Source organism: Aotus nancymaae, unplaced genomic scaffold (assembly GCF_030222135.1).
Source record: "Aotus nancymaae isolate 86718 unplaced genomic scaffold, 86718_ANA_hifiasm-v0.15.2.pri h1tg000004l, whole genome shotgun sequence".
Classification (NCBI taxonomy): Eukaryota; Metazoa; Chordata; class Mammalia; order Primates; family Aotidae; genus Aotus; species Aotus nancymaae.
This window is the reverse complement of record NW_026988415.1, coordinates 67,697,062-67,722,897: the sequence shown is the minus strand read 5'-3', so window position 1 is coordinate 67,722,897 and position 25,836 is coordinate 67,697,062. Positions and strand designations below refer to the sequence as shown.

Sequence of the window (25,836 nt, the reverse complement as noted above, 5' to 3'; positions counted from 1 at the left end):
TTTTCTTGTTTTCATTAATCTCAAAATATTTTCTACTTTTCCTTATGCTTTCTTATTTGATTCATTTGTTAAGAGTATGTTTAATTTCCACATGTTTATGAAACTGTAGTTTTCTTTCTGTTATTGATTTCTGGTTTCATTTCACTGCAGTCAGAGAAGATGTTTTGTATGATTTTAGTCTTTTAAATTTATTGAGTCTTGTATTATGGCCTAACATATAGTCTATACTGGAAAATGTTCCATGTATACTTAGGAGGAAACTACATTCTGCTGTTTTGGGGTCAAATGATTTATATATGTGTGTTACATGTAGCTGGTTTGGTGTTGTTCAAATCCTCCATTTCTTTAGTTTCTGTTTAGTTACTCTATTCATTATTGCAGATGGGGTATTGAAGTCTTAAACTATTACTGTGTAACTGTTATTCTGTACTTTTTTCTTTACTTCTGTCAGTTGTTGCTTCTTATCATTTGGGGCTCTCTTATTACATGCATATATTTTACAACTGTTACATATTCTTGATAAATTTGACTGTCTCTTGTAACATTTTTTGACTTAAAGAATCTCTGTTGTATGATATTAGTGTAGCCACTCTTACTCTGTTTTGAATACTGTTTACTAGGAATATCTTTTTCTAGCTTTTCATTTTCAACCTACTTTTATCTCTGGTTCTTAAGTTAGCCTTGTATAAACAGCATAAAGGTAAATCACAAATTTTTATCCATTCTATCAATCTCAACCTTTTAATTGAATAGTTTAATCCATTTATGTTTCAAGTAATTACTTATTATGAAGAACTTGTCATTTTGCTCTTTATTTCCTTCAAACCTCATATCTCTGATGTTACTCAATTCCTATATTATTGCCTTTCTCTGTAGTTGATTTTAATGTTCTTATGCACCATTTTGGTTCCATTGAGGAGACGGTATTTTTCCTAATATTTGGAGGTTGGAAAGTTTCCCCTATTGTTATTTTTCTACCTTGGAATCTATCCTTGTTTAGAGTAGTTACACATTATAAATGCCTGATATGATCACAAATTCTTTCATGAATCCTTACAAATATTGCATGAAACACCTGCATTCAAGATAACCCAGTCTGACAATAATTGATTTAACTATTGTGCTTTTTTGTCAGAGTTGTATTTCAAGAGTCTCACTGGAATGAATGACAAAACTAAATAAATAAAATAAACACTGGTATCAAAATAGTAGTTTCATAGAATTAAACTAGATGAAGCCCCAGAATCCAAGCGAGTTATTGTTTTCTAATTATATCACCAATGCAGGTAGTGGTTTCCCAGTCTTTTAAAAATTTGAGATACTCTGTCACTCAGGCTGGAGTGTAGTGGCACCATCACAGCTCACTGCAGCCTCAAACTCCTGGGTTTAAGTAATCCTCCTGCCTCAGCCTCCTGAGTAGCTGGGAACACAGATATGCTCCACCATGCCCAGCTAATTTAAAAATACTGTGTATTGACAGAGTCTCACTTTGCTGCCTAGGCTGGTCTCAAACTCCTGGCCTCAAGTAATTCTCCCACCTAGGCCTCCCAAAATGTTGGGAATACAGGCATGAGCCACAGCACCCAGTTGGCTTCCTAGTATTAAAGATATCCAGAGCTGGTGATTCCCAAACTCCTTCAATAGCCTATCCTACCCTCAGTTTACCTTTATCACTAGGAGTTCTTTAAGATTACCCTGACTCTTTTGTAATGGAAGTTTATTTGCTCCTCCTTTTGTCCTCTTCTTGCTTTATTGTCATTTCTACTTTTCTCTGTTCTTGTCCTTTAAGAAGTAACCAATATTCTTACCTTCTGGTTTGGCTGCTGTGGGAGTGTAAAGATAGACTTCCAGTAGGTCCAGGTAAAGAACACAAAGATGGCATGGTAGAGTATGAGGTAGACAACTGAAATAAAAAAAAAATCAGTGTTTATACTATCTTTTTATCCATTTCTAAGAGTTCAAAAACTCAAAGCTCCATGACAAATATTTACTTTGTTTTCCTATTAACATGTATTCTCTGATATTATTATGAAGTGTTAATTCTATTTTCCCATATAACGACAGAAACAAGTCATAATGCCAAATTTTAAACAAAGACTTTCTGCAAGTTGCATACCTTAAAAGTTGCTATGTGTTTCTTGAAGTAAAGGGGGAAATGTCCTTTATGACAATGTAGGGAAAAGTACTTTGGCCAATTGTCATTATCTTTGCTACTTTGGGTACTGAAAGGTGATAATGACACAATTTACAAAGCACTTTAGAGTTTACAACATGCTTTCACATATATTATTTCATTTTATTTTCTCAATAAATTTTTAAGGTAGGTAATAAGATAGGGATAGTCGATTAATTACCAGAGGTAGTTGATTAACCAAAGTCACACAGGTAGTCTATAATGTAGCCAGGTATTAAAGGATATACAGTTTTTTTCTTTTAAAACAATTTGTATAAATTCATGGGGTACAAGTAAGGCTTCATTACATGCATAGTCTGCACAAGTAAGACTAAACAGTTTTTTTCTTTTAAAACAATTTGTATAAATTCATGGAGTACAAGTAAGGTTTCATTACATGCATAGGTTACACAAGGTGTAGTCAAGGCTTTCAGAGTATCCATCACCTGAATAATATACATTGTATGCATTAAGTAATTTCTCATCATCTACCCCCCACCCCCTCAACCATACCAGTCTCTATTATCTATCATTCCACAGTCTATATCCATGTGCACACATTATTTAGCTTCCACTTATGAGTGAGAACATGAGGTATTTGTTTTTCTGTGTCTGAGTTGTTTTGCTTAAGATAATGGCCTCCAGTCCCATCCATCTTGCTGAAAAAGATGATTTCATTCTTTCTTACAGCTGACTAGTATTACATTGAAGATTATATACTTTTGATTTGTGGGTTGTACTTTTGAGAGAGTTATAAAAGTGGCTCTCCACTGCCTTTGTTTTCATACTGTTTGCGTTTTAGATAGGTCTTCTCATATGGGATATTTTTGTATTTTCCAAAGAGGTAGTTATAAGACTGCAAGACTGTGAGTCCTTGAATGACATGATCTTACTACTTCAATCCATCAGAAAGACTCAAGGGAACAATGTGACTCAAGACCAACTTAATAGGACTGAGCCTCTCATACATTTATAATTAAATTAAAAAGAAAAATCCCTACTCTCCTGGCCCAGTGCTTCCAGCCCTATAGGACAAGACCTTTTATATATGCTTGATTTTTGTAATTATGAAATCTCATTTTAAAATTCAATCAATATAAACTAAAAGGTAAATGTCCACCTCACACATACATCTAACTTCTCACTTCCCCATTCAAGGCATAACACCTCGTTGGTGTTTGGAATGCATCATTCCAGATCCTCTTATTTTTATATATTTATAAAATATATGTACACCACAAACATGAAAGTTTTGTAATATTTTAACATTTTTCATTGTATCATTTTTCAAAGGCAATATATTTACAAGGTTACCTGAAGGTATAGAATACTATACAGTGAAAAGTCTCCCTCTTATACCTGTCCCCTAGCCACCCAGTTCTCTTCCCTGGAAGCAACCAACATCAAAAAGCCATGACTTTGTTATGTATCCTTTAAGATTTTATACATATAAAATCACTCAAATAGTGTGTTTTTCCACAAATAGCAATATTCTATACACACTGTTTTGTACCTTACTTCTTTCTTTTTCACTTACTATAAGTTACCATGATTTATTTAACCAGGCTGTCTCTGAGGAATGTTTTTTCCCCTTCTCTTGCTAATAAAAATAATGCTTCAATGAATAATTTTTATATGTCATCAGCACATGCACAAACAATATCTATAGGATCAATTCTCTGAAGTGCAAAGTCAAAAGGGATGTCTTTTGGTAGATACTGACAAATTGCCATTAAGAATATTTGTATTTAATTCATATTCTCATCATCAATAAGTGAGAGTGACTCTTCCACTACCCTCTTGAATGCAAGATGTTTTCAAGAGTTGTGTCCAATGTTTAGCTGGCTACCCCCTGGGATTGTCTCTAGTCTAGCCTTTGTGAAGTGTTATCATAATCTTTTTCTCTTAGGCAATGCCTTTAAATGATTTTTTAATGTGTCGTCTTTTGTATTGTTTTGTTTTCTTTGATTTTCTGAGGTTTGTATGGGGAAAATTATATGACTAAGTTATGTTAATCCATGTTCCTTCAGTATGGAATTGGAGCATGAAATCTTTGATTTTTAAAGAGGTCAGGAGAAAACAATTTCATGTTTACCCTTTCATTATACACTTCAAGGGTAATGCAATTAACTAATTTGGATCACCTGAGTGACTGAGAACTAAACACTAACATTTGGCAGTATCTTAAGGACATTAACTATATTTGTAATTCCAATGATTGAGATGGGAAGTGTGGGACTTTAACATATTCCAGGTACTACTACACACCAACTAGTTCAATCATGGAACTGGAAACAGCTGGCTCCCATTCCTATATTACAAGATTTCATAGAAATTATGGGTACTTTTAAATAAATGGGTAGAAAATGAAGGATTTTGAGGTTGAATGACTAAGTCGAGGTCATTCTATAGACTGGTAAAATAGGAAGTATACCAATATTTTAGAGTATGGTGAGATCAAAGAGATTATTTGGTTCAGCAATCTCATTTTACAGAGAAGTAACTGAGGCCCAGAGGGGCAAGTGATTTGATCAGAATTACCCAGCAAAGTTATGGAAGCAATGGAACCAGAATCCAAGTTTCTTCAGTCCCAGTCCAGAGTGCTTTTCCTTAGCACAGTGATTCTCAAATTTCAGTTTGCATCAAAGCCACCCGGTAGGGTTATTAAGATGCAGACCAAGAGGAAATTTGTCAGCTAGACAGTCACATCTCTCTTTGAGCATAACACTTAGCAATGAGGTGTTAATTCTAATATTTGAGTTCACTGTTTCACTTTACTTTCTTTGTTTTACCAACTCTAACAGAAAGCTAGACCTTGTTTTTCAGCTATTTAAAGGAATGAAGATAATGGGGAAGAGACCCATAAGGTGTGCCCAAGGATCTCATTCTTATGACAGTACAAGAATTGTTCAAGGGTTGTTTTCCAATAGACACTGGAGACAGCTGTGGGGAGTTGGGGAGCAAGGGTTGAAAAACTACCTATTGGGTACTATGCTTACTACTTGGGTGATAGGATCAATTATACCCCAAATTTCACCATCATGCAATATATCCAGCTAACAAACCTGCACATGTACCCCCTGAATCTACAAGAAAAGTTGAAAATATTTTTTAAAAGAGTTGTTTCCATGATTTAGCTACCCTCTAGAATTCAAGATTTTCTCAAGAGTTGTGTCCAATGTTTAGCTGTCTACCGGCTGGGAGTATTTCTTATGCTGCGATCAAATTCTGGTGCTAATACACGATATTATCTTTAGAATGGGCTTAGTTTTCCTCATTGATATCCACTTCAAAAATTAGGGTTGTCTTCCAGGTATCCTAATTTCTTCTAATTATCCATTAGGCCTCTACTACTCACCAATTTACATAAACCTTCTACGAAGCTGGTTAGATTATCAATTATCTGGGAATAATGAGTCTCATAAGTTTGCCAGGCACTGTGCAAAGCAGGGCTTCATATTAGTTGTCTTAAACAGCAGTGTTAAGTTTCAAAGAGCTTTCTAATCCCCGTGTATTGGAATCTGGTGAATGACATCAATCTAAGAAAATACATAAACTTCTTATGTTTATAAACTTTAATGACAGTCTCTTCAGATTTTGTTTGTTCCATGCTGACAAGGTCTCTACTTCTTGTTCTGTTTTGGGCATTTAGGTGTTGTGCAAAATACAATGGATTTGGAACCAATATGACTAGGTTTTGAACTCTAGATTTGTCCTTAATAACTATGGGTCTTAAAGAAGCTGGTTAACCTTGCTGATAATCATATGTGTACATATATGATCACATGTATGTATGTGTGTGTGTATTAAAACATCTGCTTGTCAAAGTTGTTGTGGTAATTGACTTAAGTGTGTGAAAGTATCTAACATTCTCTAAGTACTTAATAAACCTGTTTCTTCCACTCACTTCCTCTTAAATCTTAGTGATTTGTTTTTTGAGACATGGTGATAAAAATTACACAGATTTTGCGGGCAGATGGACCATGGTTTTGTTAAAAAAGAGAAAAAATGGGCCAAGCATGGTGGTTCACACATGTAATCCCAGCCCTTTGGGAGGCTGAGGTGGGAGGATTGGCCTGGGCAGAAAAGACCCTATGACTACAAAAAAATTGTCTGGGCATGGTGGCATGTGACTGTAGTTCCAGTTACTTGGGAGGCAGACGTGGGAAAATCATTTAAGCCCAGAAATTTGAGGCTGCAGTGAGCTATAATGGCACCACAGCACTCCAGCCTGGGTGATATAGTGAGACCCTGTCTCTAAAAAAATAAAAATTGAAGGAAAAAAAAGTTTATTTCTAGTCCTCTTGTTGATAATGCTGACCCAAGTTTCACTGATTCATTGATCTTGGGGATAAGAAAGTACACAGGCCAATATTCCTTCGGGAATAATCTTTGGCTTCTTTCCTGGTTTAAAATGGATAGTTGAGATATTACTATTCTGCATGTATAATTTGGATTAAGTATAGCCCAATGCATTCAAGTTGTCAGGAATATTCACAGAAGACTGAAAAAACAAAAACAAAAACAAAAACAGAGAATTTCTATTGCCTGTATGGTGGGTAGGTATTTGTAAGCTACTTCTCTGCTGGCTGAGCAAGTGTAAGGGATTCTACCAATTACAACGTGATACCCTCAGAATGTATTACATTTTGTTGATGCCACCAATAATTCCTCTATCTCCTTAATATGAAGTTGACTTAATTTATGTTAATTTCATACATTTTCAGAGTTGGAAGAATACAGTATAATATGAATGCTAGGTAGGTTAACAAATTATAACAATTAATTCCCCTGAAGTTAGAGTTAAAAGTGGCTATATAAAGTGGCTTCATAAACACTCATGGTTATTACTGATAAAATAATGTAAAGCTAAAGATTTATTAGGCTAATGATTAGCTTACACTTTTTTAAATGGAAAATGCCACAATCTCTTTAGAAAGGTAGTATATTTTGCTGGTTAAGCCGAGGTGGTGGTGAGGAGTGGAGAGAAGTACAATAAATTTACTGGAACTGTGATGGTGAAGGAGTTAGACTATAAAGTCCTGTCTGGGGCCTTTACTCCATGCCTTAAAGAGGAAATGGATTGGGCAGAAAGGTAACATACCTAGGACAACAGTGATGAAGAAAGAGATAGCCTAGAGTCACTGTGTCAGAGTCTTATCTGTGTCCTTCTCTACCATAAATCCTGATAATTTTCCATTTTTGTCCTACAGCCAAAGGGGTCATTGAAAATGTTCTGCTGGGCAAGCTTCCTGAAAACCATCATTCTAAACTTTCTCTTCACCTAAGTGTATTCCTGAGAAAATTGCTCAGTCTATAGGCTTTTATGTAATTTACTTTTAGATGAAATAAAGTACACAGTCCTGATCGATACAATTTACAACACCCTCTTACCTTTTTCTGCTGGGCTCAAAACAGTCACTGTGAAGAAAGAAAGGAATGAGAGAGAGAGCGAGAGGAAAGAGAAAAAGCAAGAGAAAGAGAGAGACAGAGATAGACGAGAGAAGGGAGAGAGAGATAAATTAGTTATATTTAAAAATCTTGTCTAACTAATTTTCCACAGCATCACTGGAGTAATTTATATAATAGTACTTTAGAAAACCACCAGCCAAAGATGAGGGAAGGCAAGGATAATTACATTCCATCCTTTGCTATCTTCCTTCATCTTAAACCTTCAGCAAGGCTTTCAATTGTGACAAGCTGTTTAATCAAGATGATTTTCAATATTTCTTTCTCCATCGGGCTCTAAGCCAGGTAGAGATCCAGCAATAAAAGGCATATGTAAACATGCTTTCTTTAAAAAAAAAAAAAAAAAAAAAAAAAAGATGGTTTTCATACAAAATGATCAACAGTTAAGGATCACAAAAATAGGGAAAAAGTCTAAACAGAATGAGACTATGTTCTAGGGGCTATTTCCTCAGATCTTTCATCAGTCATGCTTTCTTTTTCTTCTTCACATATAGGGCTATTTTATTGAGTCTTAAAAATTCTCCTTTTAATGATTATTTGAATGGGTTTGTTACAACGGTTACATTTCATCTGTGTTAAAAATCTGACCAATGTTTTTCTTTTTTCTAATAAACCTGCCTGAAGACTGATACTAACTCCTTGTTGTTGTTTTCCAGTTAAACAATCAATACTGGTTAAGAATGCTTGAAAAAGGCACATACTCTTCTTTCACAATACAAATGGAAGTGGCAACAAGACGTATTGATCAGTCAACCTGGGACTTCATCATTTTGTACATGCATGCTGCATGGCTGCATTGGTTCCACTAGGCCCTGAATCAGGCTAGTAACATCTCTTTTTTAAAAACTTTAAAATGAAGGGAGAGGGAAAGCAGAGTTGCTTGGAGACCAATATTAATAAGGAGTAGCTGATAAATTGCTGTTTGGTATGTTTCCTATCCTTGGCTGAACACTTGCTGCTAAATAAGAACTGGAGGTTTTAACTCCCATTTGCTTGGCTACTTGCTAAAGTATTGTGGGTTAGGGAAGCTTACTTAGTACCTGTAGATAGTGGGACGAGACATGTTTATATAGAAGAAGAACTGGGAGCCAGTGGGGGAGCCAGTGGGAGCCAGCTGTTCTACAGCGGGGGGCGGGGGGAACAGCTATCTGTAAGTAACCGCAGAACTTTTAAGTGCAAATGAGATTGGTTTATATGACCCAAGAGCAGAGGGCAGAAATAGAACTAATAGGTTAAAGATGCATGTTAACACATTTTAGCTCAGTATGAGAAAAAATGATGACAACGATAATGATGATGACAACAACGAGCAACCTAGGGAAAAAGTGTTTCCCATTATATACACTTGGAAATGTAGAGAACATTCAGACATTAGTTTCACAGTGGACTTGACTTGTAAAGTCTTTATTACCTCTGAAATTGTGTAGGAAGTAAGTAAGTCTAAGGGAAAAATTTGTACATTTAGCCATTCTATGGGTAACTTGCCATGCAGATTTTAGAGTGATGTGGTGATACATGTAATTACACACTGCTCTGTTTCTTCAAGTTTCATTCACTACTAGGGAGCTAAATGGTCAGAGTTATCATCAAGTACCTTTTTACACTGCCTCTCCATTTTTCTTTCATTATTTACTGATTCTTTGCAAGTAGGTATGGAGAAAAGTTAAGAAAGGGTGGTGTATATGGAATGGTTTTTCATCACAGACAATTGGTGTTAAAACCAAAGCATAGTTTATAATTTCCTTTAAATAGGTGCATATTGTAGGGTTCACAGAAATGTACAAGTAGAAAAAGCCTAATTTGGGGCTAGATGGGAATGGTCAACAATCGTAGAAAGGACATGGAAGAAACCCTACAGCAGTGCCATCCAACAGAAATTATGTGAGCCAGGTAGCTTAAATTTTCTAATAGGAACATTTTTTTTAAGCTAAAGAATACCAAGTGAACTTAATTTTAAAAATATATTATACCAATATATCATAACATTTTCATTTCAACATCTTAGCCTCATAAAAATTATTGAGATAGTTTATATTCTTTTTTTTAACTAAGTTTTGGAATGCTGGTGTATATTTTATGCTTTCAGAACATCTGAGTCCAGATGACACAGTTCAAGTGTTTACTAGCCACATGTGGCTAGTGGCTACAGAATTAGTACAGTTTAAAAGGGATTTGTGAAAGGAGAGTATGAAGTTTGAAAATATAGGGAGTCCAGTGAGATGAGTGCTCACTTACAACATGAAGATCTTTTTGAATTAATGACATGTTTGGGAAGGGAGTTTATTATAATGATGTACAGCATATACTTTGGCATGTATTCATATTTTGGCTCTTGACACTTATTCTATGACCTTGGTCAAGTTAATTAATCACTGTGTGCCTCAGTTTACTCACCTGTAAAATGAAGATAAAATTGTTTATGTTATCAGATTGTTATAAGGATTAAGTAATAAAATATGTGTAAAACACTTGGGTGCTTTGCACATAAGTACTTAATTATTGTTAGCAATTTATTATCATTTTTCTACAAAAAAGAAATTGTTTAGTCAGGTTACATTTTACAATAAGTTTAGGACAAAAGAAGTCTGATTTTTAAAAACTGTTATGGTTCCCAGAGTTACATATGATGGTTTTGAAATAATTTATTCAATGTCAAAATAAATAACTTTGATTCCCCCCACTTTTTCATTTAGCTGTTTCTCAGATTCTAGGTTAGGAGAGAGAAAAGAATTTGAAATAGGGAACTAAGACACATTTCTGAGTGTTTTCTGTTGAAACAAAGCTAATCAGGCCAGTCTTTATTTACTGCTTTGAAAAAATTACTCACAACAGGCATTCATTAACTTTTAAGGCAATCCTTCTCAAACCTGGATGATCTGAATACTTACTTAGGAAGCATAATAAAAATATAGATGCCAGGGCTCTCTTCACATAACAAAGCTTTAGGTAGAGGTGCAGAAATTTATATTTGCAAACCTCAGCAGGTATTTCTGACTTAGGTTTAAAAACCATTGGAATTATATTAGGAGTTTGTTACAATAAGTTACTAGTCAGGTCTGATACATTTAACTGTTTGTCATATGAATGACACAAAACTATTTTAGATGTGGTAATACCATGATTCCTATAGGCTTGAATGGATACCTTTTACTTCTAGAGAAACTTGGTTTCTAGAAAATGTTTCTTCTGTTTTTTTCTGCCTGATCAGTTTTTATTTCTTCTCTCTTTGAAGAATTTCTACCTTTCGAGTAGAATTATATCATAGATATTTTTATGTTTTAACCTCAGAATGAATAATGTTGAACACCCAAACTGAGAGTACTCCAGACTTATATCCCTCTTCAAAAGCAACTAATTATCTGGCAAAAACTGTCAGAAGAAACTTTTGAAGAACTCTGGAATCTAGTAAAATTGTTACAACAACCAGAGAGGAAGACTTGGTGAAGAGAAGAACTGATACTTTGTAGTAAGAGGACACTGTGACATTTTAAATTGGCTGCCTGCCATCTTCCACATCCCAGATAAGCAGAGGCTGTGAGGACAGCTGCCTACACTCTAATATATATAATAATAAAGCTTACACTCTAATATATAGCCTATATCCAAACATACTAACATACGCATAACAGGGCATCCAAAGTGAGAGGAAAGACAGAACAAAACAGAAAGAGTATTTGAAAAAATGATGGCTAAAAACTTTCACATATTTGGTAAAAAATAAGAATTTAACATCCAAGAAGTGCAATGAACTCCACATAGAATAAACTAAAGGATATCCACAACTAAGACACATTATAGTCATATTGTCAAAAGACAAAGAGAAAATCTTGAAAGCAGAAAAAGTGATTTTTTACATACAAAAAAATATTAAGACTAACAGCTTATTTTTCTTGAGAACCCACAGGGGTTAGAAGGCAGTGAAATGTCATATTTAAATTGCTAAAAGAAAAATAAAAACATCTGTCCACCTACATCTAGAATTCTATGTCCAGCAACACTATACTTCAAAGAATGAAAGAGAAAATAAGACATTCCCAGATAAACAAAAACTGAGGCAGCTGATCACTAGTAGAACTTCCCTACAAGAAATGCCAAAGGGCATTCTCCAGAAAAACTGAAAGGGCACTCATTGTAACCCAGGCTATACAAAGAAACAAAGAACACTGGTAAAGGTAACTACATAGGTAACTACAAAAGCAAGCAATACTGTGTTTTAGTTTTTTTAAAACTCTTTTTTATTTACTATCTAATTTAAAACAAAAATGCATAAAGCCACAATGATAAATCTATGTTAAAGTGTATACAATGTATAAAGATGTAATGTGTGACAATAACAGCATAAAGGGGGCAACAGAGTTGTAAAGGGCTAGGATTTGTATACTATTAAATTAAGTTTGTATTCAACAATAGATAAGCCAAGAGCCAAATTAGGAAAGCAATTCCATTCACAATTGCCACATAAAGAATAAAATACCTAAGAATGCAGCTAAACAAGGAGGTGAAAGATCCCTACAAAGAGAATTACAAAATACTGCTCAGAGAAATCAGAGATGACACAAATGGGAAAACATCCCATGCTCATGGACAGGAAGAATCAATATCATTAAAATGGCCATATTTCCCAAAGCAGTTTAGAAATTCAATGCTATTCCTATCAAACTACCAATTACATTATCTATCAAACTGCAAAAAAACTATTTTAAAATTGATATGTAAGCAAAAATGAGCCCAAATAACCAGGGCAATCCTAAGCAAAAAGGGCAAACCTGGACACATCATGTTACCTGACTTCAAACTATACTACAGGGCTACAGTAACCAAAAAGACATGGTACTGGTACAAAAACAGACATATAAACCAAAGGAACAGAATAGAGAGGCCAGAAATAAGGCTGCACACCTATGACCATCTGATATTTGACAAAGCTAACAAAAGCAAGCCATGGGGAAAGGACTCCCTAGTCAATAAATGGTGCTGGTGTAACTGACTAGACATATGCAGAAGATTGAAACTAGACCCCTTCATTACACCGTATACAAAAGTCAACTCAAGATGGATTAAGGACTTAAATGTAAAATCCAAAACAATATAAACCATGGAAGACAACATAGGCTTATCATCCTGCAAATAGGAACAGGCAAAGAGTTCATGACAAAGATGGCAAAAGCAATCACAACAAAAGCAAAAACTGATGAATGGGATCTAATTACATTTAAGAGCTCTTGCACAGCAAAAGAAAATCTCGACAGAGTAAGCAACCTATAGAATGGAAGAAAACATTTGCAAACTATGCACCTGAAAAAAGTCTAATATCCAGCAGCTATAAGGAACTTAAACAAATTTACAAGAGAACATCAAACAACCCCATTAAAATGTGGGCTAAGGACATGAAGAGACACTTTTAAAAAGGAGACATACATGCAGCAAACATGCATATGAATAAAAGCTCAATATCACTGATCATTACAGAAATGCAAATCAAAACTATAATGAGACACCATCTCAGAATTGCTATTAAAAAGTTAAAAAATAACCAATGCTTGTAAAGTTGTGGAGAAAAGGGTACACTTGTACACTGCTGGTAGGAGTGTAAATCAATTCAACAATTGTAGAAGACAGTGTGGTCATTCCACAAAGACCTAAAAACAGAAATTCCATTTGACCCATCAATCCCATTACTGGGTATATACCCAAAGGAATATAAATCATTTTACCATAAAGGCACATGCAGGCAAATGTTCACTGCAGTGCTAGTCACAACAGTAAAGACATGGAATCAACCTACATGCCCATCAGTGGCTGATGCATTAAAGAAAATGTGGTACATACACACCATGGAATATTATGCAGCCATAGAATAGAATGATATCATGTCTTTTGTGGGAACATAGATGGAGCTGGAGGCCATTATCCTAGCAAACTAATGTAGGAACAGAAAACTAAATATCACATGTTCTCACTTATAAATGATGAGAACTCATGAACACAAAGAAGGGAACAACAGACACTGGGGTCTACTTGAAAGTGAAGGGTAAGAGGAGGGAGAGGATCAGAAAAAATAATTATTGGGTACTAGATGTAATACCTGGAATAAAAAAAATGCTCAAGAAATTAGTAATAGAAGAGAACTTCTTCAACTTGATAAAAGGCATTTATGGAAAATCCATAGCTAACAGTACAGTCAATGGTGAAAAACTGAAAATTTCCCCCCTAAGATCAGGAAGAAGACCAGGATTCCTATTTTACCACTTCCATTCAACATTGTACTGGAAGTTCAAGCAAATGTATTTTGGCAACAAAAAGAAGTAAAAGGCATTCAAAATGGAAAGACTAAGTAAAATTATCTTTATTGGTAGATTACATAATCTTATATATAGATAATTCTAAAGACTCCACAAAAACTTACTGCTAATAAACAAATTCAGCAAGTTGCAAAATACAATGTCAACACATCAAATCAGTTTTATTTCTATCCACTAGCAATGAATAATCAGAAGATGAAATTAAGAAAATGATTTCATTTATAATAACATAAAAAGAATTAAAAATTTAAGAATAAATTTTAGAAAGGAGGCTCAAGATGAATGCACCTAAAATTGTAAAACAGTACTGAAAAGTAATTAAAGACTGAAATAAATGGAAAAGCATCTCACGTTCACGGATTGGAAGACTTGGTATTGTTAAGGTGGCAATTCTCTCCACAGCAATATACAGATTCAGTGCAATTCCTATTAAAAAAAAATTTTAAAAAATCTTCTATTTTTGCAGAAGTGGAAAAGCTGGACCAAAAATTCATACAAAATTGCATGGGAGCCTAAATAGACAAAATGATTTTATTTTTTGAGACAGTCTCACTTGGCCACTCAGGCTGGAATGTAGTAGCACAATTGCAGCTTACTGTAGCCTTGACTTCCTGGGCTCAAGCAATCTTCCCACCTCAGCCTTCTGAAGGGCTGGGATCCCAGGAATGTCCCACCATGCTTGGCTACATTTTTTATTTTTTGTAGAGATGGGGTGTCACTATGTTGCCCAGGCTGGTCTCAAATTACTGGGCTCAAGTAATCCTCCTGCCTTGGACTCCCAAAATTATGGGATTACAGGCTTGAGCCACCACACCCAGCCAACAAAATAATTTATAAAAAAATACAGCTGGAGAACTCTCACACTTCTTGATTTCAAAATATATAACAAAGGTACACTAATCAACACAGTATGGTATTGGCAGAAGGATAGACAAATAAATAAATCAAGTAATGAAACAGAAATGAGAGTCTAGAATTAGATGCATAAATCTACAGTCAACTGATATTTTTACGATCATATCAAGACCATCCAGCAGGGGAAAGAATATCGTCTTCCACAAGCAGTGCTAGGATAACTAGATATCCACATTCAACAAAAGAGAAGCTGGACTTCTATCTTACATCAGATACAAAAAATTAACTCAGAATGGCTAAAATACCTAAAGTGAGAGCTAAAACCATAAAAATATTATAAGAAAACACAGGGCACTCCCAGCTCTTTGGAGGCCAAGGCAGGTGGATTACTTGAGGTCAGGAGTTCAAGACCAGCCCGTCCAACATGGTGACACCCACGTTGCTACTAAAAATACAAAAATTAATCGGGCATGCCAGCATGTGCCTGTAATCCTAGCTGCTGGGGAGGTTGAGGCCGGAGAATTGCTTGAACCCAGGAGGAAGAAGTTGTAGTGAGCCGAGATTGAGCCATTGCACTCCAGCCTGGGCGAAGAAGCAAGCCTCTGTGTAAAAACAAAGAAAAAACAAAACAAAACACAGTGCACATGCCATCTGAGAGGCTAAGGTGGGAGGATCACTTAAACCCAGGAGTTTGAGATCAGCCTGGGCAACACAGTGAGATTACATCTCAAAAAAAAAAAAAAAAAAAAAGCAAAACCCACAAAGGTAAATCTTTATGGTATTTGCATTTGGTAATAGATTCTTAAATATAACACCAAAAGCATAGGTAACAAAATAAAAAATAGATAAATTGAATTTTATTAGAATTAAAATCTTTGTGTATAAAATGATACTATCAGGTACAGGAGAAAATATTTACAAATAATTTATCTGATAAGGATCAAGTATTGAGAACATGTGAAGAAATATTAAAATTCAACAACAAAAAGACAAATAACCCAATTTAAAAATCCCAATTAAAAAATGGACAGTAGCTTGAATAGATATTTTCCAAAAGAAGATATATGGATGGAAAACAAGTACATGAAAAGCTCCTCAATATTTTTAGTCATTATGGAAATATAAATCAAATCCACAATGAGATACCTCTTCACACCCAGTAAGATGGCTATAATAAAAATAAAACTGAAAATAACAAGTCTTGGTGAGAATGTGGACAAACTGTAACATTTCTGTGCTGGCGATGGGAACGTAAAATGGTGCAGCCACTGTGGAAAATAGTTTGGAGGTTCCTCAGAAAGTTACACATAGAATTACCATATAGTCTAATAATCTCCATGCATCTCCCTGATATATACTCAAAAGAATTGAAGATAGTGAAACAAATACTTGTACATGAATGTTTGTAACAGCACTATTCAGAAGAGACAAAAGGTGGAAATAGCCCAAATGTCCATCAATGGATGAATGAATAACAAAGTGCTATGTGTATGTATATGTATATGTGTATATATATATACACACACATATATATACACAATAGACTATTATTTAGCCATTAAAAGGGATAAATTACTGTTACATAATACAATGTGGAAGGATTTCAAAAACATTGTGTTAATTGGAAGTCAGACACAAAAGGACACATATTTTATGATTCTATTTATGTGGAACATCCATAATAGGAAAATCCATAGAGGCAGAATGCAGATTAATAGTTGGCTAGGACTTGGGAGAAGAGGGAACAGGGAGTGACTGCTTAATGCCTATGAGGTTTCTTTTAGGGATAACAAAAACATTTTGGAACTACAGAGAGTTGATGGCTGCACAGCATTGTGAGTGCTAAATGGCACTGAGGTCAATACTTAAAAATGGTTCATTTTATGTTATATAAATTTCACCCCAATAAAATGAACACTGTTACTTTCTTTCCTTTCTAAAAGTCGAAGCTTCTTATTTTTCTAGGTCAGGAAGAATCCTTTATATCTTTAGTAATAACAAGTTACTATCTAATGAGCTCTTACAATGTATTGTGAACTGTGATGCATCCTTTTTAGGCACCATGTTATTTAACCCTCACTGCAGTAATACTTGGCATATAGTGAGTACTAAGTAACCATTTGTCATGTGGATGAACAACTATAGAAGCAAGGTACACGTGAGAGAAAATGAGGTCGAGAGAGTGAAGGTACTTGCTCCAGATCTCCTGGCTAGTAAATGGCAGAATTCAAACTTTAAGAATTATAGGACAAAAATATCACTTTTGGTTTCAACTCTAATGTAACGTTATGGAGAAAGACATCAGGTTTTATAACTCGAAAGAAGGTCCTTAATGTTACTTTTTGAGTCCTATTGAAATGCAAATCTGTTAATTTGTTTGTATTGGAAAAGGTATGGCCTTGGTATCAGGCTGCCTGGATTTCCAACTCTCCACTATTACTAAATGTGTAGCTTTAGAAAAATTTGATTTAACTTTTCTGAAACCTAGGTTTCTGATTTGTTAAAAGATTGTTAAATTGATGATGGCAGGATGGACTGGTGGAGCCAGAGTTGAAAGTCAAAGCTATCTTATTCTCCTGACTTTTAAATAATGGAAACTGATGCCAAATGTTAAGAAAATACTGTGCAGGCCAGACAAAATACATCTGAAGGCTACATCTGGCTTGTAAGTTACAAGTTTTTATCTCTGTATTAGTTTAGAGGAAACTGTGGCAACATACTGTCTGGGTTTTAAGTCTAGCCATTTACTAGCTCTGTGACCTTAGGTAAGCTACTTATTCTGTCTGTTCCTCAGTTTACTTTTCTGTAAACTGGGCATAATGTTAAGAAAGTTGTTACAAAGATTAAGTGTCTGTGTGTCTGTCTGTATGTGTGTGTAGTCACCTAGAAATAGTACCTGGCATGTAGCAGTGCAGTGCAAGTATGTTAACTAAAACAAAACAAATAGGTCCTAAGCTTCCTTTCAGCTGTTAATATTATATGATTAAAGAAGAACTTATAGAAAGCCAATTATTTGTGCTAACTTGGTCTTTATCTTAATTTGCTCATCTGTTGTGCCTCAGTTTATACATCTGTACAATGGAAATAGTAATGGTAAATGCCTCATATAGATATTGTGAAGATTAAATGAATTAATATATAGTTAATCTAAAGAACTAAGAATATTTTCTGGCATAGAGTAAGGACTATATAAGTGTTAGGCATTATCATCATTAATTTTTTTAAATATATCTTGGTGAAGCTCATGTTAGTCAATACTGAAAAACTCCAAAATAAGTTGCTTACAATATGGCATTGATTCTAGGAGCAATATCTGTACCATAATAATGGTGCTGAACTTTTGACCCTTCAATCAATCATTCAAAAAGCCAAAGTAGTGATGTCTGAGTATAGGAAAGCTTCCCAGTCATTGCATAGTCTACTTAATGCATCCCAATACTGGATTGAGATACAAAAGAAAACTAGGCTAACTTGTATCTATGAAGGCAGCTAATGAAATTTATTTTAAGAGTTCTTTCTGCATTTTCCATAATATCTCCAAGAAAAGATAAGAAAAGTTCAAATTGTGATGCACAGAGCTAATTAGAATTCGAATACCGAAGTTATAGAATTAGAATGTAGAAAGTTCTATATTGGAAAAGAGGATCATCTTCTGCCTCCCTAGTTTATCCCTGTCTACCTGGGGTAGACTATTGCTTTGTAAATACATAATAGAAGAAAGTTACAAATGGAGTCAGGTCCTGGAGTTGAAAAAAAGTGGCATCCTTACCATCATTTTTAAGGTGGGAAGAATTTGGTATGAAAAATAAAGAAGTCTCAGAAGGACGTGGGAGTGAGGGATGTCCAATGGGACAGAAGTCCTAATGTGACAGGAGTAGAAATATATTGCAGCCCCACACTAGATGAATAGGGAACACTGTAGGCCACAAGTTCAAGGGTGCTTGCAGTGGAATTCTAGTGTCAAAACGACAATAAGTATTAGTGGAATCTCTTTTGAGAGGAGACAGGGATTCTTCAGTGTAAGAAGACAGGAACAAGGGGAAATTTCATTGTGAGAAAAGCAGGGACTCTATTGTAACAAGACAGGATATAATATGAAAACGCCATTGTGAGTTGACATGAGCATTGCAAGGCCATTAATAATAAGAATGGTGAATGGAGGCAGGGAATTAAAGTGGAAAGTGGGAATAACATAAGGGAGAGATATGGTGTTTGTGTCAGGAAATATTGTAGAATTCTGAGTTTGAATGCACAAGCTATACTGGAGAACCATTTTCAAGCACCATTAGCAAATAAGGAAGGGATAGAGTGCTCCTCAGTGTGACATGACAGGGTAAAAGAGAAAATCATAGAATTATAAAAGGGGTAGTCTAATGAGAGAGAATGAGAAATGATATGCCCATTGGGAGGGGTAGAAAATATAAGAAACCTCAGTAAGAAAGAATGGGGTTTCCCCAGTGTGAGAAGACGAGACAAGTGAAATCCATTGAGAAGTAAGAGGAAATAATAGGAAACCCCAAAGGAAGAGGATGGCAGAATGTGGGGCTAACAGTGAAAGAACACTGTGGGAGGTGGGGAGTGAGTTTTCCAAAAAAAGATAACAAATATGAATAATGATTAGAAAAGTAGCGGCCCTTTGATGGGATAGGAGATAAATTATGGGAACCCTTGTGGGAGGGTAAAAGAGGAGACTCTAGTAGGAGAAGACAATGGACAAGGCACTATCATCATGTGACAATAGCAGGGTCACCAGTATGAGGTGTCAGAAAATAATGTGGGGCTCCCAATAGGAAGAAGTTGAATGCTCCTCAAAGCAAGAAGGCAGGAGACTGGAGGGAACTCCAGTATAATATAATCAGGACCTCTAGTGTGATGGAAGAGGATGTATTATAGAATCACAGTCCCATTATAGAAAATGATTAAATGGTGAGATCCCACAGGGAAAAAAACTGGAAGGCTCACCACTGTGTGAAAAGGGAAGATCTTAATGGGGTAGCACAGAGTGCACTGTGGGGTCACAGGTGGACGAAGATATGATATCAGCCAGTGTGAGAGGATCACGGGAAAAGGATAGATTCCAGTGTGGGAAAAAGGAAAGCTAGTAAGAGAGTAGAGGAAATATTTTGGGACTCTCAGTAGGAAACCTCTAGTAGGAAATCCTAGTAAGATTTTAGTAGGAGGGAAAATGGTGGGGCTGCTAGTTGGATGCATTTTGAGATTCCTAGTGTCAGCAAACAGTTTAAAGACACAGGGTATGTTGTTTCCTGAACTAGGCAAAGTCGGGGGCCCCCAGAAGAACAGCACAAGGTGCAAGTGGGGGCCCTCGTGGGAAGAGCCAGGGCATTATTGTGGGTAGGGCAAAGAAATAAGAAACCCTAGGTGGGAGACGATGGAGACAGGGTGGGACCCTGGTGGGAGGGCGCCGGAAATATCGTGGAAACCCAGAGGCTGGAGACAAGGAACTCTCTATGGAGCAAAAGGAAAACCGCAGAGAGAGGGCTTGAGAACAGTGTGAAGGTAGGGCAAACGATTATACTGGAGCATAATTTCCCCACCTTAGATGCCCAGCCCCACTTACCCAGACAGAGTTCAAAGACGTAGGCATAGTAGGACCAGAGCACGACGAGGACAATAACGAGCACTGGCACCCAGGACAGTACCCGGCGGCAGCACCGCAGCCCCCCAGACAGAGCCATCTTCCAGCCTCGCCGCATCTTTGGCTCGAAGATCGACCAAGCAGGCCTGTTGGCGCTGGGTCGGAACTGCTTGGGTGGCGGCTGGGAGGCGGGAAGGCGCGTTGTGCGGCACTCCACTGCCTAGCCTGGCGCGAGCCCTCTCGCCGAGCCGCTGCCACCTGTGGGGCTGCAATGCTGAGTGCGCCCTGCCTGGCACAATAGACTTGAGTCACGAGGAGCTAGCCATGTTGGAGCTGAAGGGTGATCCGTCAGGCAGTCGGGGCTAGCATGCTCAGAGGGATTGCAGTCCCTCCCCTTTCCGCCTCCTCCCCACCCCTTGCTTCAAGGCTGGATGAAGGGCTAGACCTCTGCAAAATCGTGAAGCAGAAGAAATTTGGGTCCGCCCATCTGCTCTTACTGCACTGCGTCCGCCCTCTTCTCTGTTTCTGTCTCTCTCTCTCCCCCTTCGTTCTCTTTCTCCCTGCTACCCCACCACACAGTTACACACACAAACGCACGCACACACACACACACACACACACACTTACATATACAGGCAGTGCGAAAGATGCGAGCCGTAGCATCTCATAACATGAAGGCCATCCAGCCCCATCCTCCCACTGCTGCTGGAACAATATGCTTAACACGTAGTGCCGCAGTCACTTCTTGGGTAAGTCCTTTGACAGGGCACTCCCTCCTTCCCCCTTTCCTCCCCGCAGAATCAGCTTAGTGTGTTTTTAGAATAAACAGACTGGTATTTTAAAAAAAAATGAGGGAGACAGTGATTCTGAGAGGGGTCAGGGCAAGCTACAAAGGTAGTCATATTTAAGGTGAGCTATATTAATAAATTCAGGAGGTCCAGGTAGATGAGAAGAGGAGAACCTTTTAGACAGAGGAAATAGCATTTACAAAGTCATAAAGTAATGAAAGTCCAAAAATGTTCTAGGAACAGCTAGTGTGGCTTGAAGAGAGTGTGTGTGAAGAGGAGAGGCTAAGAATGAGACTGGGAATATGAGGCCGTGGTGTGAAGGCTCTTATATGTCCTAGCAGGGCATAGGGACATAATCCTGTAAAGCAGATTATGAACAGCCATCAAAGGTTTGGGGGAAATGGAGTGACATCAGAGATATGTTTTTGTAAAATAACTGGCATGATTTTGGACAGGAAGATGGCCTGGAAGTAGGAAGATCAATTAGAAGGTATTTTAATTCAACAAATGCTTTTGGAGTGGTTGCTTCCTGTTAGATCAACTTTGGTACAAAAAGAATGACAAAATAGTGGGCCTGACCCCAAGAAGCTCATGTTCTCACTGGGGCCATAGTTGTTCATTGACATAAGTACAATAATAGAAGTATAGCAGGCTCTTGGCGTTTATGGATTTGACACACACAGTTTTTTCCAAAGGTCTTTTACATTAAGAAATTTGTGATTTTACTGAGATGCATGTGTGATTCACATTCTGTGTGATTACTGTGTGAGAGCAAGTATTTCTACAAGGTTGTTCTCTGTTCTTTATTTATGGTTATATATGCAGTAAATTACCTAAAGTGATAAGAGCTTTATTGTTTCTTTCCAGATTAAGCTATTTTTATGGTTGATGTTACTAAATTCATGATGCAATGAAATGCAGAGTTCATTTTAGTTACAATATTTAGTAGCTCAATTAATTATTTGAGCCCTAAGGTCCTGACGTGTATACTTAAATTTTCCAATATTCATTAATGTGGGACTCCTTGAAACATGTATTTTGGGATTGTCAAGGGTATAGTATTTAAACCAAGTGGCTTTGAGGAGGCAATGATTAAGGGTGAAAGGGAAAGTCCAAGTTGGGTTTTGAATGATGACTAGGAGTTCACCAAGAAGATAAGAGATGGGAGTAGGATTTAAAGGAGGAGGGGATTCCAGGCAAAAGGAAATATGTAGTGGCAAACATATGCAAAACAGCACAACATACTTGAGGGACTGCAAGTAGCCTGGTTTTGCTGGAAGATATTACAGTAGTCTAACCAACAGATGGTAAGAGCCTAGGCCTAAGATAGGATATGAGGGGATGGAAAGGAGGGGGAAGATGTAATTGTTTTGGGGGGAATCAACAGAATTTGTCAACCAGTTGGCAGGTAAGGAGTGAGATAAGTTAAAGTTGACAACCAGATTTCTAACTTCAATGCCTGAATGAACAGTGTTGCCAATCAATATGATAGGGGCTACTGTGAGAAGAACAGATTTGGTGGGGGAAGGTGATGACTTCCATGTTTTGACGTAATTCGTTTTACCTAAATCTTTCTCTTCTGAGGTTACCTGGATACTAATCCAATAGTCTGGGGCAGGGGACTTATGACAGGGATAGCTCATACCCAAAGACTCATGGAGGACCAAGAACCAGAGAGACAAACTGTGTTCCAAGTGTGCACATGAAAGAATGGCAAACTATACTTATGGGCCAAATATGGCCCACTGACTTTTTTATGAATAAAGTTTTATTGGAACACATTCATATCAATTTGTTTGCCCATAGTCTATGGCTGTTTTGGACAATGCTGGGTTGGAGTAGTTGTGACATAGGTCATATAGCATGCAAAGCCTACATTTATTTAAATTTATTTTTAAAGAGTTTATTTATTAGAGCAATGTTAGATTAACAGCAAAATTGAAAGGAAGGTTCAAAGATTTCCCATATACCCCCTATCTCCACATGCATAGCCGTCCCCATTATCAACATCCCCCACCAGAGTGGTACATTTGTTACAATCTATGGATCAGCGTAGACACATAATCATCATCCAAAGTTCATATTTTCTATTAGCATTCACTCTTGGTGTTGTACAGTCTGTGGGTTTGGATGAATATATAATGACTTGTATCCACCATTACAATATCTTGTAGAGTATTTTTGCTGCCCTAAAAATACTCTGTGTTCTGCCTGTTCATCTCTCCCTCTCTGCAACTCATAGAAACTATTGATCTATTTACTGGTACCATAGTTTGCCTCTTCCAGAACGTCGTATAGTTGGAATGATACAGTATATAATCTTTGAAGATTGCCTTCTTTCACTTAGTAGTATGCACTTAAGATTCCTCCATGTCTTTTCATGGCTTGATAAGTCATTTCTTATTAGTGTTGAATAATATTCCATTTCCTGCATGTACCACAGTTTATTTGTCCACCCACCAACTGAAAGACATCTTGGTTGCTTCCAAGTTTTGGTCGTTATGAATAAAGCTGCTATAAACATTCATGTGCAAGTTTTCGTGTGGACATACATTTTCAGCTCATTTGGGTAAATACCAAGGACGGAGATTGTTGGAGCATTTGGTAAGAGTGTATTTAGTTTTGTAAGAAACTGCCAAAGTGTCTTCAAAAGTAGCTGTACCAGTTTGCATCTCCAGCAGAAATGGCTGAGAGTTCCTGTTACTCTACATCCTTGCCAGAATTTGGTGAGGTCAGTGTTCTGAATTTTGGTCATTGTAAAAGTCTATAGTGATATTTCATTGTTTTAATTTGCACATCCCTGATGACATATAGTGAGGAACATCTTTTCAGAAGTTTATTTGCCATCTTCTTGGTGAGGTGTCTATTCAGGTCTTCAATCATTTGTTTTTGAGATGCTTGCCTCTTTATTGTTTAATTTTAAAGATTGTTTTATGTATTTTAGATTACAGCTCATTATCATATGTGTCTTATGCAAATATTTTCTTTCAGTGTGTGGCCTTTTTATCCTCTTGATAGTGTCTTTACCAAAGAAACATTTTTTGATGAAGTCCAGCTTATTAATTCTTTCTTTCATGGATTGTTGCTTTGGCATTCCATCTAAAAAGCCATCACCAAACCCAAGGTTATCTGGATTTTTGCATATGTTATTTTCTGGGAGTTACACAGTTGTGTGTTTTATATTTAGATCTGTAATCCATTTTAAGTCAATTTTTATGAAGAGTACAAGGTCTGTGTCTAGATTTATTTTTTTGCATGTGGATGTCCAGTTATTCCAAAACCATTTGTAAAAATGATGATCCTTTCCAGCACTTTGGGAAGCTGAGGCCAGTGGATCACCTGAGGTCAGGAGTTCTAGACCAGCCTGGCCAACATGATGAAACCCCATCTCTACTAAAACTACAAAAATTAGCCAGGCATGATGGCACTCACCTATAATCCCAGCTACTGGGGAGGCTGAGGCAGAAGAATTGCTTGAACCTGGGAGGCGGAGGTTGCAGTGAGCCGACATTGCACCACTGCATTCCAGCCTGGGTGACAGAGCAAGATTATCTCCAAAAAAAAAAAAAAAGATCTTTTCTCTATTGTATTGCAGTCACCTCATTTTAAAGATCAGGTGATTTTATTTATGTAGATCTATTTCTATTTCTAGGCTCTCTATTTTTTCCACTGATCTGTTTATTATTTCATCAATATCACAGTGTCTTATTGTTGCTTTATATTAAGTCTTGAAGTTGGGTAGTGTCAGTCCTCCAACATTGTTCTTTTTCAATATTGTGTTATGTTCTGGGTAGTTCGCCTCTCCATACAATCTTTAGAACCAGTTTATTGATATCCACAAAGTAATTTGCTAGAATTTTGATTGGGATTGTGTTGAATCTATAGATTGGGAGGAACTGTATCTTGATAATATTGGGTCTTCCTGTCCGTGAACATGAAACACGTTTCCATTTATGTAGTTCTTCTTTGATTTCATCAGAAGTTTGTAGTTTTTCTTAAATAAATCTTCTACACATTTTGTTAGATTTCCACATAAGTATTTCGTTTCTGGGGTGCTAAAGTAAATGAGATTGTGTTAGTAATTTCAAATTCTACTTGTTCATTGCTGCCTATAGAAAAGTAATTGACTTTTGTATATTAAACTTGCGTCCTTCAACTGTTATAATTGCTTATTAGTTCCAGCTTTTTGCTGATTCTTTCAGATTTTCTGCATAAACTATCATGTAATTGATAAACAAAGACAATGTTATTTCATCCTTCCCAGTCAGTATTCCTGTTTTTTCATTTTCTTGTCTCATTGCATTAGCGAGGACATCCAGTATGATATTGAAAAGGATGACAAGAGGAGATATCCTTGTCCTGTTCTGGATTTTAACGGAAAAGATTCTATTTTCTTACCATTAAACATGATGTTAGTTACTGGATTTTTTTTTTCTTTTTCTTTTTTTTTTTTTTTTTTTTTGTTACTGAGTTTTTAAAATAGATGTTCTTATTAAGTTCAGGAAGTTCCTCTTATTTCCTAGTTTTCTAATATTTTTTAACAAACATGAATAGGTATTAGATTTTGTCAGATGCTTTATTTGCATCTAATGATATGATCATGTGTTTTTTTTTCTGTAGCCTGTTGATGGTATGGATTACATTAATTGATAT

The 25,836-nt window shown here is 36.4% G+C and overlaps 1 protein-coding gene and 1 long non-coding RNA gene across 6 annotated transcripts in view; one reads left to right on the top strand and one right to left on the bottom strand.

Moving 5' to 3' along the window:
• ZDHHC15 (zinc finger DHHC-type palmitoyltransferase 15) overlaps positions 1-20,518 on the bottom strand; it is a 137,209-nt gene extending 116,691 nt beyond the window's left edge. For 4 of the 5 annotated variants that reach the window (XM_012455771.3, XM_012455770.3, XM_012455772.3 and 1 more), the window contains exons 1-3: positions 20,378-20,518; positions 7,568-7,594; positions 1,809-1,903 (exon numbers count right to left, since the gene is read on the bottom strand). In XM_012455771.3, the coding sequence (XP_012311194.2) occupies positions 1,809-1,903; positions 7,568-7,594; positions 20,378-20,513 (258 nt within the window). In that variant the 5' untranslated portion in view covers positions 20,514-20,518. The remainder of the gene's footprint in view (positions 1-1,808; positions 1,904-7,567; positions 7,595-20,377) is intronic. The other variant, XM_064362945.1, reaches the window with a different exon arrangement.
• Positions 20,519-20,668: 150 nt separating this feature from the next.
• The window catches only part of LOC135269216 (uncharacterized), a 295,851-nt gene continuing 290,683 nt past the window's right edge, over positions 20,669-25,836 (top strand). The window contains exon 1 of the long non-coding RNA XR_010337531.1: positions 20,669-21,144. This is a non-coding gene — a long non-coding RNA (uncharacterized LOC135269216). The remainder of the gene's footprint in view (positions 21,145-25,836) is intronic.